Source organism: Pongo pygmaeus, chromosome 16, assembly GCF_028885625.2.
Source record: "Pongo pygmaeus isolate AG05252 chromosome 16, NHGRI_mPonPyg2-v2.0_pri, whole genome shotgun sequence".
NCBI lineage: Eukaryota > Metazoa > Chordata > Mammalia > Primates > Hominidae > Pongo > Pongo pygmaeus.
The window spans coordinates 47,773,776-47,791,651 of record NC_072389.2 but is presented as its reverse complement, the minus strand read 5'-3'; the positions used below and the strand labels follow the sequence as shown (position 1 = coordinate 47,791,651).

The 17,876-nt window shown below is 41.6% G+C and overlaps 2 protein-coding genes across 4 annotated transcripts in view; one reads left to right on the top strand and one right to left on the bottom strand.

The window, feature by feature from the left end:
• HAUS2 (HAUS augmin like complex subunit 2) overlaps positions 1-11,565 on the bottom strand; it is a 21,975-nt gene extending 10,410 nt beyond the window's left edge. Inside the window, exons 1-3 of one of the 3 annotated variants that reach the window (XM_054452106.2) lie at positions 11,394-11,565; positions 1,340-1,432; positions 223-292 (exon numbers count right to left, since the gene is read on the bottom strand). In XM_054452106.2, the coding sequence (XP_054308081.1) occupies positions 223-292; positions 1,340-1,432; positions 11,394-11,486 (256 nt within the window). In that variant the 5' untranslated portion in view covers positions 11,487-11,565. Of the gene's footprint in view, positions 1-222; positions 293-1,339; positions 1,433-11,393 lie in introns of those variants that run through there. The other 2 variants (XM_063652146.1, XM_054452107.2) reach the window with 2 other exon arrangements.
• LRRC57 (leucine rich repeat containing 57) lies at positions 11,566-17,876 on the top strand. Its single transcript, XM_054452104.2, has 6 exons — positions 11,566-11,666; positions 11,902-12,007; positions 12,114-12,252; positions 12,830-13,098; positions 15,105-15,290; positions 16,277-17,876. The coding sequence occupies exons 2-6, from the start codon at positions 11,924-11,926 to the stop codon at positions 16,316-16,318; spliced, it is 720 nt and encodes a 239-aa protein (XP_054308079.1). The 5' UTR covers positions 11,566-11,666; positions 11,902-11,923; the 3' UTR covers positions 16,319-17,876.

Sequence of the window (17,876 nt, the reverse complement as noted above, 5' to 3'; positions counted from 1 at the left end):
TCTCCTGATTTTGAAGAGCCAATTTGGTGACTTTTTATGCTATTTGTACTACTCAAGCCAATAGAACTTCTATTTCAGCATAGAAATAGAGAATTTCATTAGCTTTGGGACAACACCTAGAAAAACGATGGTGTATCATAATTTGACTGACTGGTGCTTATTTACAGTAATCCAAGAAAAAGTTGAAATTCCAGTGATTATCCACTTAACCAAACCACTTACCCAAAAAGAAAGGATGAACAACATCTGCTGTATCTTTTTCTAGTTTCAGGAGTTCAATTTCCAGGTTTTTCTACATGAGGAACAAAAGTAACATTTAGCTCAATCAGAAAGTGTCCATGGCCAGGTGCGGTGGCTCACTCCTGTAATCCCAGCACTTTGGGAGGCTGAGGCAGGTGGATCACCTGAGGTCAGGATGTAGTGAGCCGAGATTGTGCTACTGCACTCCAGTATGGGTAACAGAGTGAGACTCTGTCTCAAAAAAAAAAAAAAAGAGTCCAGGGGATTTACTGAAGTTTTTCATTTTGCTGTTCTTGCCCTGCTGCTGCTACTGTTACTACTGTTACTACTATTAGAAAGTAAACATGTAGCTAGCTAGTTATGTGCTAGATACTGTTCTAAGTTCAGAGGAATTGCTGTTTGAACCAATAAAGTTTTTTTGTTTTTGAGACAGGGTCTCTGTCTGTCACCCAGGCTGGAGTGCAGTGGCGCAAACACGGCTCACTGCAGCCCCGATCTCCTAGGCTTAAGTGATCCTCCCACCTCAGCCTCCCAAGTAGCTGGGACTACAGGTGTGTGCCACCATGTCTGGTTATTTTTAAAATTTTTTGTAGAGACGGGATCTCCCTATGTTGCCCACACTGGTCTCAAACTCCTGGGCTCAAGCAGTCCTCCCACCTAGGCCTCCCAAAGTGCGAAGATTATAGGTGTGAGCCACTACATCTGGCCAACTTTTGTTTTCTGTTTTCCTATACTAGGAGTAGAAAGTGAAAAGTTCAGGCCGGGCACAGTGGCTCACACCTGTAATCCCAGCACTTTGGGAGGCCGAGGCGGGCAGATCATGGGGTCAGGAGATCGAGACCATCCTGGCTAACATGGTGAAACCCCATCTCTACTAAAAATACAAATAATTAGCCGGGCATGGTAGCGGGCGCCTGTAGTCCCAGCTACTCATGAGGCTGAGACAGAAGAATGGTGTGAACCTGGGAGGCGGAGCTTGCAGTGAGCGGAGATTGTGCCACTGCACTCCAGCCTCCAGCCTGGGTGACAGAGCAAGACTCCGTCTCAAAAAAAAAAAAAAAAAAAAAAAAAAAAAGAAAGTGAAAACAACATGATTTACCTGGTAGATTTCAGCTTGAATATTTGTGATCTGCTGTAGTCTGGTGAAGTTCACAAAACAAGAAACTGTTTTCTTAGACATGTTTAACATCTCCTGTTGGTAAATGAACAAGGAAAGTAGCAGAATGTCATAAAAAGTTTCTAGGTACATTGGAATAGCATGCCCATAGTCTAAAATATAAGAATATATTTTGTTCAACACTGCCTTTGAACATGAAGTACAAAGTAAAACAGTAGCAATATGTAATTCCTGTTTTAGAACCTTCACCATCACAAATCACTTGCTCAAATATTTTTTTTAAAAAAGAGAGAAACAAACAACACACTCCCTTTGTATTATTTCCTAAGGTACCATACAAAATAGATTTGTATTACTGATAGTTTATCAAAGGATTCAAAGGCTAAAGTTCTCGGAGAATCACCTCTACCTTTCCAAATGACTCAGGCCCAGTCTCTCAGAGCTTCTGGGGTTGAAATCAAATACTTTTTGCCTTCATGGAATTATTTATTGGATTCGTTAAATGACCTCAGTTGGCTACAAGTCATTCATACTGTGTTTGTTCACATTCTCATCTTTTAGTTAAAGGATTATTTGTATCCAGGCATAATTATTCTTTTAAAAAGGTTACCCCTTCTTTTTCATCCTTTCATTCCATGAGTCCATGCACATTATCTCAGAATTGAGTATTATCTTGTGCATTCCTAGACTTCATCCATAATTTTCACTATCATCTTGCTTTCTAGAATGCTAGCACAGGAAAGAACGTCATATATATATAAAAAATATATATTATATATAAAATATATATAATATATAAAAAATATATATTATATAAAATATATATAATATATAAAAAATATATATTATATAAAATATATATAATATATAAAAAAATATATTATATATAAAATATATAAATATATAATATATATAATATACATAAAACATAAAATATATATTATATATAAAATATAAAAAATATATAAAATATATATTATATATAAAGTATATATAAAATGTATATAAAACATATATAATATATAAAATATATAAAATATATAATATATAATATATAAAATATATATTATATATTATATATAAAATATATAATATATATTATATATTATATATAAAATATATTATATATATTATATATAAAATATATAATATATAATATATAAAATATATAATATATAAAATATTATATATAGTATAATATATAATATATAAAATATTATATATAGTATAATATATAATATATAAAATATTATATATAGTATAATATATAATATATAAAATATTATATATAGTATAATATATAATATATAAAATATTATATATAGTATAATATATAATATATAAAATATTATATATAGTATAATATATAATATATAAAATATTATATATAGTATAATATATAATATATAAAATATTATATATAGTATATAAAATATATTATATAACATAGTATATAAAATATATTATATATAGTATATAAAATATAAAATATATAATATATAAATATATATAATATATAAAAATATAATATATAATATACATAAAATATATAATATATATAATTATATATAAAATATAATAATATATAATATATTATATATTATACATAAAATATATAACATAATATATATAAAACATATAATATACATAATATATATATAAAATATATATATTTTTTTTTAGATGGAGTCTCACTCTGTCGCACAGGTTGGAGTGCAGTGGCGCAATCTAGGCTCACTGCAAGCTCTGCCTCCCGGGTTCACACCATTCTCCTGCCTCAGCCTCCCAGGTAGCTAGGACTACAGGCGCCCACTACCATGCCCGGCTAATTTTTTTGTATTTTTTAGTAGAGACAGGGTTTCACTGTGTTAGCCAGGACGGTCTCGATCTCCTGACCTCTTGATCTGCCCACCTAGGCCTCCCAAAATGCTGGGATTACAGGCGTGAGCCACCGACTGAGTTTTGCTCTTGTCACCCAGGCTGGAGCACAATGGCACCATCTCTGCTCACTGTAACCTCTGCCTCTTGCATTCAACTGATTCTCCTGCCTTAGCTTCCCAAATAGCTGGGATTACAGCTTCCCAAGTAGCTGGGAGTTTTTGGGATTACCGCCACCATGCCCAGCTAATTTTTTTATTTTTTATTTTTAGTACAGCTGGGGTTTCACCATGTTGGCCTGGCTGGTCTAGAACTGCTGACCTCAGGTGATCCACCCGCCTCAGCCTCCCAGAGTGCTTGGATTACAGGCGTGAGCCACCGCGCCCGGCCAAAGAACTTTAGAGATCAGATAGGCCAGGGACTGGAAAACTATAGTCCATGAAACAAATGCAGCCCATTACCTGTTTTTGTACAGCCTGTGAGCCAGGCATGGTTTTTATATTTTCAAATTGTTGGGAAAAAGAAAATCAAAGACAATATTTTATAACGGGCTGGGCACAGTGGCTCATGCCTGTAATCCCGAACTTTGGAGGCTGAGGTGGGTGGATCATTTGAGGTCAGGAGTTCAAGACCAGCCTGGCCAACAGGGTGAAACCCCGTCTCTACTAAAAATACAAAAATTAGCCAGGCAGGAGTGGTGCACACCTGTAATCCCAGCTACTCGGGAGGCTGAGGCAGGAGAATTGCTTCAGCCTAGGAGACAAGGTTGTGGTGAGCTGAGATTGCCACTGCACTCTAGTCTGGGCGACAGAGTGAGACTCTGTCAAGAAAAAAAAAAAAAAAAAAAGCCTGGGCACAGTGGCTCACACCTGTGATCCCAACATTTTGGGAGGCCATGGCAAGTGGATTACCTGAGGTCAGGAGTTTGAGACCAGCCTGGCCAACATGGTGAAACTCTGTCTCTATTCAAAAAAAAAAAAAAAAAATTAGCCAGGCGTGGTGGCAGGCGCCTGTAATCCCAGCTACTTCGGGAGGCTGAGGCAGGAGAATTGCTTGAACCTGGGAAGCAGAGATTGCAGTGAGCCGAGATCGCGCCACTGCACTCCAGCCTGGGTGACAGAGCGAAACTCCGTCTAAAAAAAAAAAAGAAAAGAAAAGAAAATGATCTGAAATTCAAATTTCATGGTCCAGAAATAAAGTTTTATTGGAACATGACTTCTCTCATCCATTTACACACTATCTCTGGCTGCTTTTATACAACCACCTAGTTGTGTAGCTGCAACCATATGGCCCACAAAGCCTTACATATTTACTCTCTGGCTCTTCATAGTAAAAGTTTACTATCCAAAAATAATCAATTTTATGAACACTTACTGAGTTAGGCAATGGAATATTCAAATATGAGTGAAACAAGCTCTCTACCCTCACGAAGCTCATAATGGATGGGAAGAAAAAGGTATTCTAGATAGAAAGATCAAAAACATTATAAATGCTCAATAACCACCAGTGTTAGCATATATGTGAAAAGAGGGGTAAGATGTAGCTGAAAACATAGTCTCCAACATAATCATAGATGATCCTGAGTGCTATGCTCAACAATCATACTGCAGAAAATGGGAGCAACTCAACATTTTCTGGTGAAGAAGTAATATAATCATACATAATACTTATTTAGAAATACAGGCTGGCATGATGGCTCACACCTGTAATCCCAGCACTCTGGGAGGCTAAAACAGGAGAACTGCTTGAGCCCAGGAGTTTGAGACCAGCCTGCACAACACAGGGAGACCCTGTCTCTACAAAAAATTTAAAAAATTAGCCAGGCAGACGGGCGCGGTGGCTCACGGCTGTAATCCCAGCACTTTGGGAGGCCGAGGTGGGCAGATCACGAGGTCAGGAGATCGAGACCATCCTGGCCAACATGGTGAAACCCCATCTCTACTAAAAATACAAAAATTAGCTGGGTGTGGTAGTGTGCCTGTAGTCCCAGCTACTCGGGAGGCTGTGGCAGGAGAATCGCTTGAACCCAGGAGGCGGAGGTTGCAGTGAGCAGAGATCACGCCATTGCACTCCAGCCTGATGACAGAGCGAGACTCTGTCTCAAAAAAAAAAAAAAAAAAATTAGCCAGGCATGGTGACGTGTGCCTATAGTCCCAGCTACTTGGGAGGCTGGGGTGGGAAGATCCCTTGAGCCTGGGAGATTGAGGCTGCAGTGAGCTGTGATCATGCTACTGCAACTCCAGCCTGGGCAACAGAGTGAGACCCTGTCTCAGCAGCGGCAGGGAAGGTGGGGATATTTAACTGGAGCAGTATGAAAAATAAAACTGGCTGGGCGTGGTGGCTCACACCTGTAATCCCAGCACTTTGGGAGGCCGAGGTGGGTAGATCACCTGAGATCAGGAGTTGGAGACCGGCCTGGCCAACATGGTGAAACCCTGTCTCTACTAAAAATACAAAAACTAGCCAGGCATGATGACATATGCCTGTAATCCCAGCTACTAGGGAGGCTGAGCTGGGAGAATCACTTGAGCCCAGGAGGCTGAGGCTGCAGTAAGCTGTGAGCGCACTACTGCACTCCAGCCTGAACAACAGAGCGAGACTCTCTCTCAAAAAAAAAAAAAAAAAAAAATACACCTACAAAACAAACAAAATAAAAACACTAATGAAGAGGGAGGAGGGAATAGGGAATAGTACAGAGTTTACATCTGGAGTGATAAAGATGTTTTTGAAAAGAGTTGCACAATATTGAGTATAGTAAATGCCACTGAATTGTACATTTTAAGATAGTTAAAATAGTAAATTTTATGTTATATGTATTTTACCACAATAAAAAAAAAAAAAGGAAAACCCTGGTAACTAGCTAACATAAACAAAAAACACTAGTGGAGAAATAGACTGGAGAGGTTAGATATTTAAACAGGTGGCTGCTACAGTATTCCAGATAAGGATGAGAATGTGGACTAGGTCAGTAACAGTTAAAAAGGAAAGGAAGAAAAGATGGGAGTTCCTGCAAACATGGAATTGACAAATCTTAGTTGATATGGTGAGGGATAAAATCCAGTTAATACTCTAAGGATTCTGCTTCAGGTGAGTGGACAGAGTTATGCCATTCACTGAAGTAGATAACACAAGATATTTTACTGATGGCAAAATTGAGGAACAGGAAAGTATTACTCCAACTTCACACTGCCAGTGTGTGCCAGGATGGAAGTGAGAACACATCTAATCCACTGCCCTTCCATCATATCAGCTGACCCTTTTTTCTTTGTTTCTCTCAGGAGGTAAATGAAAGCAAAATATTTTCTACAATTCATTACATTGTAACCAACCTGTTCCCTGGTATATCTCCCTCTCTCCATGCTTATACACTAATCTTAGTTGTATATCTGGCAAACTAGTGAATTGTCGGGTTCAACAATAGAGTAATGGTGCTTAGCTAAGAACATGCAAGAGAAACCAGAGGAAAAATAAGAATGTTTAAGAAGCAGATAACAAAAAAGGAGAGAAGAAAGAGAGAGGATCAGGTGCAGTGGCTCTCACCTGTAATACCTGCACTTAGGGAGGTGGAGGCTTATTTTCTATAATAAATAGAAAGTACAACTATTTGAGGATTGAGACTTAGTTTAACACATTTAAAAAAAAAAAAAAAGAAAAAAGCATCAGGGATTTGGGAATACAGAAAAGTCTTTTCCTTTAGCTATTGTTATTATATATTGCTATTACATGCCCCAAAGGGCAAAAGAACCCTGAAAATGAAAGGATCCTGAGAAAAAGGAGTCTATTCAGGGTATTTCTGTTTATTCCGTGGCTAGGCACAAGAAGAAGCCGAAATCCAGAACCTTTATACTTAATATAAAAATCCTGGCCTGTAATCCCAGGACTTTAGGAGGCTGAGGCAGGTGGATCATGAGGTCAGGAGTTCGAGACCAGCCTGACCAACATGGTGAAACCCCGTCTCTACTAAAAATACAAAAATTAGCTGGGTGTGGTGGTATGTGCCTGTAATCTCAGCTACTTGGGAGGCTGAGGCGGGAGCATTGCTTGAACCCGGGAAGCAGAGGTTGTGGTGAGCTGAGATCGTGCCATTGCACTCCACCCTAGGCAATAAGAGCGAAACTCCGTCTCAAAAAAATCCTGGTAACATTATATACCATATATGTATGTATAAATTTGTAATTTGTGGGCACTCTTTCTTCTTTTTCCTATCCCTTCCTTTTCATACCGAATTCTAGCTTAGGGACATTAAAAGGGAGGTAGTATAGCAGAGAATTTAAGAGCAGAGGCTCTCAAATGGGAGAGGAGGTGTAGAGGAGAGTAGGACACAGATTAAGAAAATAGAATTAGTAGATTCTGTGGTTTTTTTGGTAGATCCAGACCCTGATCTTATTAATTGCCAATAAGCAATGATCAAGCTTTGGTCAAGACTCCATGACTCACTCACACTTGCTGGAAAAATATCTAGAATGTAAGGCCACTAAAGCAGTCCCTAGGGGAATAAACTAAAGCAATACCCCATTATCCTGCAGAGAGCCCTACCTTTCTTTCACCAAATCACTCTCTAATGGATTGAAACAAAACTTCAAACAAGCTATGTTTTCTAGAAGAGTTGTATCAAATCACAATTTTAGGAATCACTCAATTTTTTAAAAATCCTTGCCAGCAGGAACTCAATAGTCTTAATTTTTAATGCACGAAAAATGATGTGCATTAAAGGGATGGGCTGTTTAAAGGGACGACGTGACAAATTATTTTGAAAGAATCAATGCTAAATCCTTCTAATAGGAAAAGGTTTTTGGCTGGGTGTAGTGGCTCACGCCTGTAATCCCGGCACTTTGGGAGGCCGAGGCGGGTGGATCATTTGAGGTCAGGAGTTCGAGACCAGCCTGACCAATATGGTGAAACCCCATCTCTACTAAAAATAAAAAAAATTAGCCGGGCGTGGTGGTGCACGCCTGTAATCTCAGCTACTCAGGAAGCTGAGGCAGGAGAATTGCTTGAACCGAGGAGGCGGAGGTTGCAGTGAGCCAAGATTGTGCCACTGTACTCCAGCCTGGGCAACAGAGTGAGACTCTGTCTCAGGGAAAAAAAATAAATAAATAAAAAAGAAAAAAGAAAAGATAAAGGTTTTTATGTATCAAGTTTGCTTAAAGTAAAACCAACCTACAAGTCTGTAAATAGCTCCCTCATTGGGACTAGCTGTGTAGTAAGGTTGTCAGAGGTCTTAAGGAGCTATGGAGTGGGATCTTAAGGGGCTATGGAGTGGGACATGTCAACTGTAGGTAAAACCAGTAACTGTCTAATTAATGTTACTTGAGAGACAGTAGACACCCTCAAGACAACCACCACCCCCAAAAAAGAGTTCACCCATCAATGCCTGAAATTCTGTCACCAGTGCCTCACTCCTTTGGTTTAGGCATTTGTATTTCCTACCAATGCTCTTTAGAGGGATACCAAGTACCAAAAGTTGGGGGGTTTTTTTTTTGAGACAGGGTCTTACTGTGTCACCCAGGCTGGAGTGCAGTGGCACGATTTTTGCCCACTGCAGCCTCCACCTCCAGGGCTCAAGCGATTCTCATGTCTCGGCTTCCCGAGTAGCTGGGATTACAGGCACCTACCACTATACCCGGCTGATTTTTGTATTTTTAGTAGAGACTGGGTTTCACCATGTTGGCCAGGCTGATCTCAAACTCCTGACCTCAGGTGATCCACCCACCTCGGCCTCCCAAAGTGTTGGGATTACAGGAGTGAGCCCTCAAAAATGTTTTCTATTATGAGTTTGCCAAACTATTTTGTGACAGGAGAACTGGACAATACAAGTGAGAGTACTAGGTAACCTGATAAGAAGAAAAAGGCCGGGTTCGGCTCCCAACACTTTGGGAGGCCGAGACAGGCAGATTACCTGAGGTCAGGAGTTCGAGACTACCCTGGCCAAAATGGTGAAACCCCATCTCTACTGAAAATATGAAAATTAGCAGGTGTGATGGCAGGTGCCTGTAGTCCCAGCTACTCGGGAGCACGAGAATTGCTTGAACCCAGGTGGCGGAGGGTACAGTGAGCCAAGATCACACACTGCACTCCAGCCTGGGCAACAGAGGGAGACTCTGTCTCAGAAAAAAAAAAAAAAAGAAAAAAAAAGAAAAGAGAAAACACAGGAGAGGGCTGGGTGCAGTGGCTCACGCCTGTAATCCCAGCACTTTGGGAGGCAGAGGCAGGCGGATCACGAGGTCAGGAGATCAAGACCATCCTGGCTAACATGGTGAAACCCCATCTCTACTAAAAATACAAAAATTAGCTGGGCGAGGTGGTGGGCACCTGTAGTCCCAGCTACTCAGGAGGCTGAGGCAGGAGAATGGCATGAACCCAGGAGGCAGAGGTTGCAGTGAGCCAAGACTGTGCCACTGCACTCCAGCCTGGGCGACAGAGCGAGACTCCGTCTCAAAAAAAAAAAGAAAACACAGGAGAGAAGGGAGGAAGGATTACACTGTAGAGTGCTGTGGTCACCCCTGGTAAAGTCAGTCAACTAGGACCACCTGAATCTCACCATCACCCAGACAATGGGTGTTCAACGAAAGCTTAAAATCTTTTAAGACAGTATCACAGCCTCTTATAACAGTTTATCTTGAGAGAGGATACAATGTGTCAAAAGGGAGAGTACTAAGATCTAATTCTCCTTTAACAGTCTAGTGACCATGGGCAAGTTTCTTGGTCTAAGCCTTAGTTTCTTAAATTAAAAAATATTGTAAGGTATTAGAGTCTCTAATGGCGCTTCTAACTATAAAAAGTTATGTAGTTTCCGTAAATCTTCCATCATATTTGTAGTGCTTTTTTTTCTTTCTTTCAGAGACAGGGTCTCACTCTGTTGCCCAGGCTAAGTGCAGTGGCCTGATAGCATCTCACTGCAACCTCTATCTCCCGAGCTCAAGCCATCTTCCCATCTGAGCCTTCAGGACCCACGTGGTCCCCGGAGTAGTTGGGACCACAGGTGTACGCCACCATGCCGGCTAATATGTGCTAATTTTTACAGATCAGTTTAACTTTTCTGTTTTCTTTTTAGTGAAATTCCTCAACTTCCTCTATATATCAAAATTTACTTCCCCATTTTTCTCAATGCCCTTGATCCCACTTTCCCCAGGCCCTCCTGTCACTTGCATTCCATTATTTCCTCACATGTTCAATTTCTCCCTCTGTTGGCTCCTTCCCCCGACATGCTCTTCTTGCCCAACCTAAAACTGCCACTCCGTGACTCCTTGGGTTAATGTCTCTTCTCTCCTTCTCAAAATTAATGTCTTCCTCCATTCACGTTCCAAGGTCTTATCTTTTTAGCCAATACTTTTTTTTTTTTTTTGCCTTTAAAGATGCCAAGGCCGGGCACGGTGGCTCATGTCTGTAATCCCAGCACTTTGGGAGGCCGAGGCGGGTGGATCACGAGGTCAGGAGATCGAGACCATCCTGGCTAACAAGGTGAAACCCCGTCTCTACTAAACATACAAAAAAGAAAATTAGCTGGGCGTGGTGGCACGCGCCTGTAGTCCCAGCTACTCGAGAGGCTGAGGCAGGAGAATCGCTTGAACCAGGGAGGCGGAGGTTGCAGTGAGCCGAGACCGCGCCACTGCACTCCAGCCTGGGCGTTAGAGCGAGACTCTCTCATATAAATAAATAAATAAATAAATAAATAAATAAATAAATAAATAATAAAAATGCCAAAAAAGAGCTTCTGGCGCTCTTCTCTACCCAGTACCTCCCGCCCCAAATACGATTCAACACTTCCTACAAACGAGCGTTGTTGGGAATGCTTGTTCCGCAAAGGGACAGAACGATCCGTATTTCCCATCCCCGCCTTACACTACAGTCTAGAGGCAGTATCACTGGATGAAAAAAAGGCCGGTAACAGTCTAATCTCCCACAAACTGGACTGGGACAAATTTACCCTACAGACACTCAAAACAAAGTCTACCCTAAACACCATCTACTCAGATCCCCGCATTCCAAGCACCCACGGCAGAACGGTCGCGGCTGTTGCCTGGAAGGGGCTCTTATTACTCTAGTACAGACCCCAACCAGGACCCTCACCACTCCCACATCCAGCAGCACCAATTCACAGCCATATTGTTGCCACCGTGGGCACCCCCTTGATGACACCACCGTCGCCCCCACGTACCTGATTGACCATCCCCGAAGCTATGAAGTGGCCTAGCACTAGCCCAGCGCCGTTAGGCGCGGACGCCGGGTCCCAGGGGTTGGCAGCGGCCATGGCTCGGACGCACCTCCCGCGAAGGCGCCAAGAGTGAGCTGGATCTCAGGGCGAACGCACGGCGCGGCTCGATGACGTCACAGGGCGTTCCCGCCCGGGACTAAGCCGGCGAGCGCATCCCGGCTACTGCGGGTTCTGGGTCTTCACTTGCGGAGCCATACGGCAGCCGAGCGGTGGGAGGCGAGTCCGGGGATCCCTGATCTTCCGTAGGCTCCCAGAGGCGCCTGGCCTCCGCAGAGACGCAAAGGCGGCAGGGCTTGGTGGTCGGGCTATGTATTTTTCCGTTTCTTCCTTGTTGCTCTTGGGTCGGGCCGCAGGAGCCAGGGATCGGCGGGAGATGAGAGCTGGGGCAGGAGACCCAGCCGGGAGGCCGACCGGGTGGACTGGCGGTGACAGCTGCGCTTCCTTCCCGCAGGGACCTGAGCCGCGGCGCTAGGATGGGAAACAGTGCGCTCCGCGCTCATGTGGAAACGGCGCAGAAAACTGGTGTCTTTCAGCTTAAGGACCGAGGGCTGACCGAGGTGAGACTGGGAGGGACACGACCAGGGAACTTAAAGGGAGAGGGACGGCGGGGGCGGCGAACTTAGTCGGTGCGGGATTCTCCACGCTGTGAACTCCTTTCTCCAGTTCCCTGCAGACTTGCAGAAGCTGACGAGCAATCTTAGGACCATCGACTTGTCCAACAACAAGATCGAAAGCCTACCGCCTTTGCTGATAGGAAAGTTCACTCTGCTGAAGAGCCTCTCCCTGAACAACAACAAACTGAGTATGGCTCTTGCCAGGGAGGCTTTTGCTAGTGATCAGCTATTACCAGGGGTGGTTTTCTCTTACAAGCTGATTTTTGTTTTTGTTATGAAACCGTGAAGGAGGGCTCAAGTTGCAGAATGCCGGAATCCTTGAAGCCTTCTTTCTACTTCTTGTAATTACATCTAAAATAAGCCTTATAATGATTGGGTGTTATAATGATTGTTACTGGGTTAATTTGGACTTGAAAGAGAAGAACATTTTGGGGATGTAATGTAAACAAAGCTACCTAACTTGGAATGGGGGATGGATGAGAAGGGGAGGATCTTCCAAATATCACAAAATTGCTGTCGGATTGTGTCTTGGGCCCCTTTACAAAAGGAGCCCATTATACACACAAATGCTCTCCGGCATTTTGATAGCACCCTCACCTTCTAAAGACTATGTTGGTAAAATGCAATATCTAAAAATGGCACATGTGGGAGTTTTACATATATTAACAAGAGGCGAAGCAGGCTGCCATATAGTCTTTATAAACTTCATCAAAGTTGTTTTCAGCTCTATCAGATTCAGGTTTTAAAAAAATTTTTCTTTGCCAGCTGTTCTGCCTGATGAGATATGCAATCTGAAAAAACTAGAGACGCTAAGCCTAAACAACAATCACCTTAGAGAGCTGCCGTCTACCTTTGGGCAACTCTCTGCCCTCAAGACCCTGAGCCTCTCTGGGAACCAACTGGGAGCATTACCTCCCCAACTTTGTAGCCTACGGCACCTGGATGTGATGGATCTCTCTAAGAACCAGATTCGAAGTATACCTGACACAGTGGGAGAGCTGCAAGTCATCGAACTCAACCTCAACCAGAATCAGGTCTAAAGCCTTTAAGGTTTTTTTTCCTACAGGATATGTGGGGGTTTATGGTCTCCTGATACCTGTTAACCTCTTGTTTCCTAAACTGCCATCATACAGCTAAGTATCAGAGGCTAAATGAGAGGTTTCTTCTATAGGCTGAACTAATTTCAAGGCCCAAAGTTCCGTGGAATTAGTTGAGACACTGGATGTGTTAGTTGTGTAGGTGTTTAGGGGAGGGTGGGGTAGGTAACAGGGAGAGATCATTTCAAAAGTTAAACTACTGTCTCACAGATCTTGAAGAATTCTTCAGATCCTCCTCAAATATATGCCCCTAACCAGCTAGCCAGGAGCTATGTCAGGGATATAATGTGGAAATGAGGCCTAAACTGAGGTTCTCAGAGTCGGGCGTCAGAGGTAATTCAGTTTTGTTTTTCGTTTTGTGTGGGGTTTTGACATCTTTGTTACAAAGTGTGTCTCCTGCTTTTGCTGAAGAATATTAAGTGATAGGCTTTCTGGAGATAGCCCATTTCACTGTTGTACAGCTTTAATTATAATATTTGAAATTTGTTTCCATTACTTTGGAAGCTTTTCAATTAATATTTATTTGTCTGGAAAACCAATCCAAAGATTCTTGTCTAGGCATGAAGGCACAAGTGGTGAAATATTAAACACTGTGAGACTGGATGGCCTTTAGTTTTCTAGTGTCTGTATTTGTAGATCTGCATGGTCCATTAAAGTAGCCAGAAGCTGCATGTGGTTATTACTTTTCTAGATTGTAGTGATTTTACATCATGATGAAATTCAGTCTGTCTTTGAGGAATTGGCCTCATGTTTTTTTACCTTAAGTGGATATTCTTGTATGTTATAGAGCTTCTTGGGGAAAAAAAAACTGAATCAATTAAGCAGCAAGTATTAGTTGAGGATTTGCTCCACATTCACCTCTGCTAGTACCTTTATTCAGTGGTTCTGTAACTTTAGTATGCATCAGAATTAACCAGAAAAGCTTGTTTAAAGAGATCACTAGCCCCCTACCCTCAGTGTGTCTGATCCAGTAGGTCTGGGATGAGGTCTGAGAACTTGCATTGCTAGTTATTGAACTTATTAAAGTTCCCATGATTTCTAATAAGTGATGGTCTGAGGTGATACTAGGCAGAATCAAATAATTTGGTGACTTTTAGTATTTAAATGGCAAAAGGGGTGAGTCAAAGACAATTGCTTGGTATTGAGCTTGAGGGCCTAAAGGAATAGTAGTGCTATTGAGAATGGACATGCTGAGTTGTCTGTGGTGAATCTTGTAAATGGAAATATCTTACTGAAAGTTGGAAACATGGGAGCAGAATAGAGGTATGAGTATAGATACAGATCTTGAGGTCATAACAAAAGTGATGGACTTTAATGAATGAGCTTTCTAGAAAAAGTTTAGAGAGAAGATGACATATGAAGTATTAGGGACAGCTACTTGAAAAATGCCCATAAAAACAAGCGAAGTAAGGAATAATCCAAAAGATAGGAGGAAAAACCAAAAATGACAAAAAGAAGGGGTTTTAAGGAAGGGATAGATAGTACAGTTAAATGCAATAGGGACTGAGGACGATGGATCCTTGAATTTGGTAGTAAAGTGGTCAGTATCTATATACACATAAAACATTGGCAGTAAATGTACCAAAATGTTTATGGTGGTTATTTCTGGGTGGTGGATTCCAGGTAAACTTTTTTCTTTAAACCTGTGATTCTCAAATTTTCTATAATGAACATACAGTGCTTTTATCATCAGAAAATTTTGTTCCCAAAAAGCCACTGGTGACCTTCATAAAAGCATTTTTTTTTTAAGTGGGGGCGTAGTAACAGAAGCTAGATAACAGAGGCTTCTGGAGTGAGTAGGCAGTGAGAAAATGGAGGTGGTAAAAGAGGGGAAAACTAGAACAAATAGTCAAGTAAAGATTTTTGTTTTGTTTTAACGTAGTGAAAGTAATCAGTATAGTGCTTATGCTTTTTCCTGTTATTCTTTTGTGGTTTTTCAATAGATATCTCAGATCTCAGTGAAGATATCTTGCTGTCCACGCCTTAAAATTCTTCGCCTGGAAGAGAATTGTCTTGAGCTCAGCATGCTTCCCCAGAGCATCCTCAGTGATTCCCAGATCTGTCTGCTTGCTGTGGAAGGCAATCTTTTTGAAATAAAGAAACTTCGAGAACTGGAAGGCTATGATAAGGTATGAATTAATGTACTTCTGCATTTCTAGTCACTACCCCAGAGAAGACAATGGTGAAGTAATCTACAGAAATGTTTATAGCTCATGTCAACAGGATTTGTTCTTCCCCATTTTGGAAGTAGATTCAAAGCATCAGCTGAATGGTATTGTACCAAGATGACTTTTTCTCTATAGACAGCTTATTGTAAAGCATCTTTGTCTTCATCTTTGTCTTTTGATATATATACATATATACGTATATATGTATATATACGTATATATACATATATATATTTTGTGTGTGTGTGTGTGAGACAGGGTCTCACTCTGCCGCACAGGCTGGAGTGCAGTGGCGCAATCTCAGCTCACTGGCACAGCCTTCACCTCCTGGGCTCAAGCGATTCTCATCCCTCAGTCCCCCTAGTAGCTGGGATCACAGTCGCGCGCCAGTATGCCTTGCTAATTTTTGCGGAGATGGGGTTTTGCCTTGTTTGCCAAGCTGGTCTCAAACTCCTGGGCTCAAGTGATCTGCCCACCGCAGCCTCCCAAGGTGCTGGGATTACAGGTGTAAGCCACCATGCCCAGCCCTATGTGCTTTATTTATTTATTTTTTTTTGGAGGCAAGGTCTCGCTCTGTCACCTGGCCGGAGTGCAGTGGCAGGATCTCAGCTCACGTGATCCTCCCTCAACCTCCTGATTAGCTGAGACTACAGGTGCTACCATGCCTAATTTTTCTATTTTTGGTAGATTGCCCAGGCTAGTCTGAAACTCCTAGGCTCAAGCGATCCACCTACCTTGGCCTCCCAAAGTGTTGAGATTACAGGTGTGAGCCACTGCACCTGGCCAAAACTATGCACTTCATTTTGCATTTACAGCAGTTATATTTTGTAGGAAATGAAAAACCACATGCAATAAAAACCAAAATGAAAAAAAAATAACAAATAGTTAGGCTTATATTTATTTACTCATGCCAAAATACCCCTTATGTATTCTTTCATGTTTTTTAGTACATGGAGAGGTTCACAGCCACCAAGAAGAAGTTTGCGTGAAGTTCTCCAGGACTATGGAAACCTTACAGGATACTGACTTAGAACCTCTGTTGGAATGTGGCTGAGTCAAAGCCTCCTGTTGTTAGGGGTATCAACAGTAAGGAGATGATACTTCAGGAGATTATATTTCTCTCAATGATCTTTTTTCATTTCAGGGCTCTTCTCAAATAAGCTAAAAGAAAAAGGATCAGGAGACAGGAAAAGTCTTCCATTTTGAGTCACAAGTAGGGCAATAGACAAGGTTGATCTTCAAAACCATCATTAGTTTGGCTTTAAGAAACCAGTAGCTAGCTGCTATTTATATGGTGAGGGGGTGCTGCCTGGTAACAGAATAGCTCCACACCACAGCTTGAGATTTTGTTTAGTTTCAATGTGTGAGCTTTCATAAAGTCAGTTGCCATTCCATCTCTGTGTTAACACTTCATATTTTTATGAAATTCAGATAATTTGTGAGAGGCTGGCATGGATCTAAGGATTTATTATTTTTATTCTAGTCCATCAGTTCAGTCGCAGTTTTTATACTAGGACTTTAGGATGTACATAAATGTGTGACTGTTTGTCTTGGTTAAAAGTGCACTTTGGGCTGGGCATGGTGGCTCATGCCTATAATCTCAGCACTTTGGGAGGCCAAGGCGGGTGGCTCACTTGAGGCCAGGAGTTCAAGACTAGTGTGGCCAACATGAGGAAACCCTGTCTCTGCTAAAAATACAAAAATTAGCTGGGTGTTGTAGTGCATGCTTGTAATCCCAGCTACTTGGGAAGCTGAGGCAGGAGAATCGCTTGAACCCAGGAGGTGGAGGTTGCAGTGAGACGAGATTATGCCACTGTACTCCAGCGTGGGTGACAGAGTGAGACTCCGTCTCAAATTAAAAAAATAAAGAATAATTTTTTTTTTTTAAAGTACGCTTTCTTGGCTGGGCACGATGACTTACGCCTGTAATCCCAGCACATTGGGAGGCCGAGGCAGGCGGATCACGAGGTTAGGAGTTCGAGACCAGCTGGCCAACATGGTGAAACCCTGTCTCTACTGAAAATACAAAAATTAGCTGGGTGTGGTGGTGGGTACCTGTAATCCCAGCTACTTGGGAGGCTGAGGCAGGAGAATTGCTTGAACCCAGGAGGCAGAGGTTGCAGTGAGCCGAGATCATGCCATTGCACTCCGACTCTGGGCAACAGAGCAAGACTGTCTTGGGGGAAACAAAAAAAAAGTGTGCTTTGTCAAGAGAAGCACCAGCAGACCTCTAAGAAATGCTCTCTAAGGCTGCGGTAGCTAATTATTTACTATTGCAGGTGCCTTATTGGTAAAGGGCTCTGAAGAGCTAAAACTGTATATGCAACACTTGTAAGATAAAAGGGACTTTAATAATCAAGATTTTCTTGAAGATTTGTTAGAAATAATGTCTTATTTCTGGTAACCTTTCCCTTTTTGTATTTATAACTCTACTAACCAAATTACCTATCAATAAACCATTACTATAATATTTTAAAACAACCTATGTTTATCAAGCTTACTCTCTGAGTGAGAGAGAATATATTAAATAAAGAATTTTTTAATGAA

Excerpts from the sequence above, each read along its gene's own strand:
- LRRC57 (XM_054452104.2), top strand. The coding sequence starts at position 11,924 with ATGGGAAACAGTGCGCTCCGCGCTCATGTGGAAACGGCGCAGAAAACT. Across the intron at positions 13,099-15,104 it reads TCAACCTCAACCAGAATCAG|ATATCTCAGATCTCAGTGAA; the intron begins GTCTAAAGCCTT and ends GTTTTTCAATAG. Across the intron at positions 15,291-16,276 it reads AACTGGAAGGCTATGATAAG|TACATGGAGAGGTTCACAGC; the intron begins GTATGAATTAAT and ends CATGTTTTTTAG.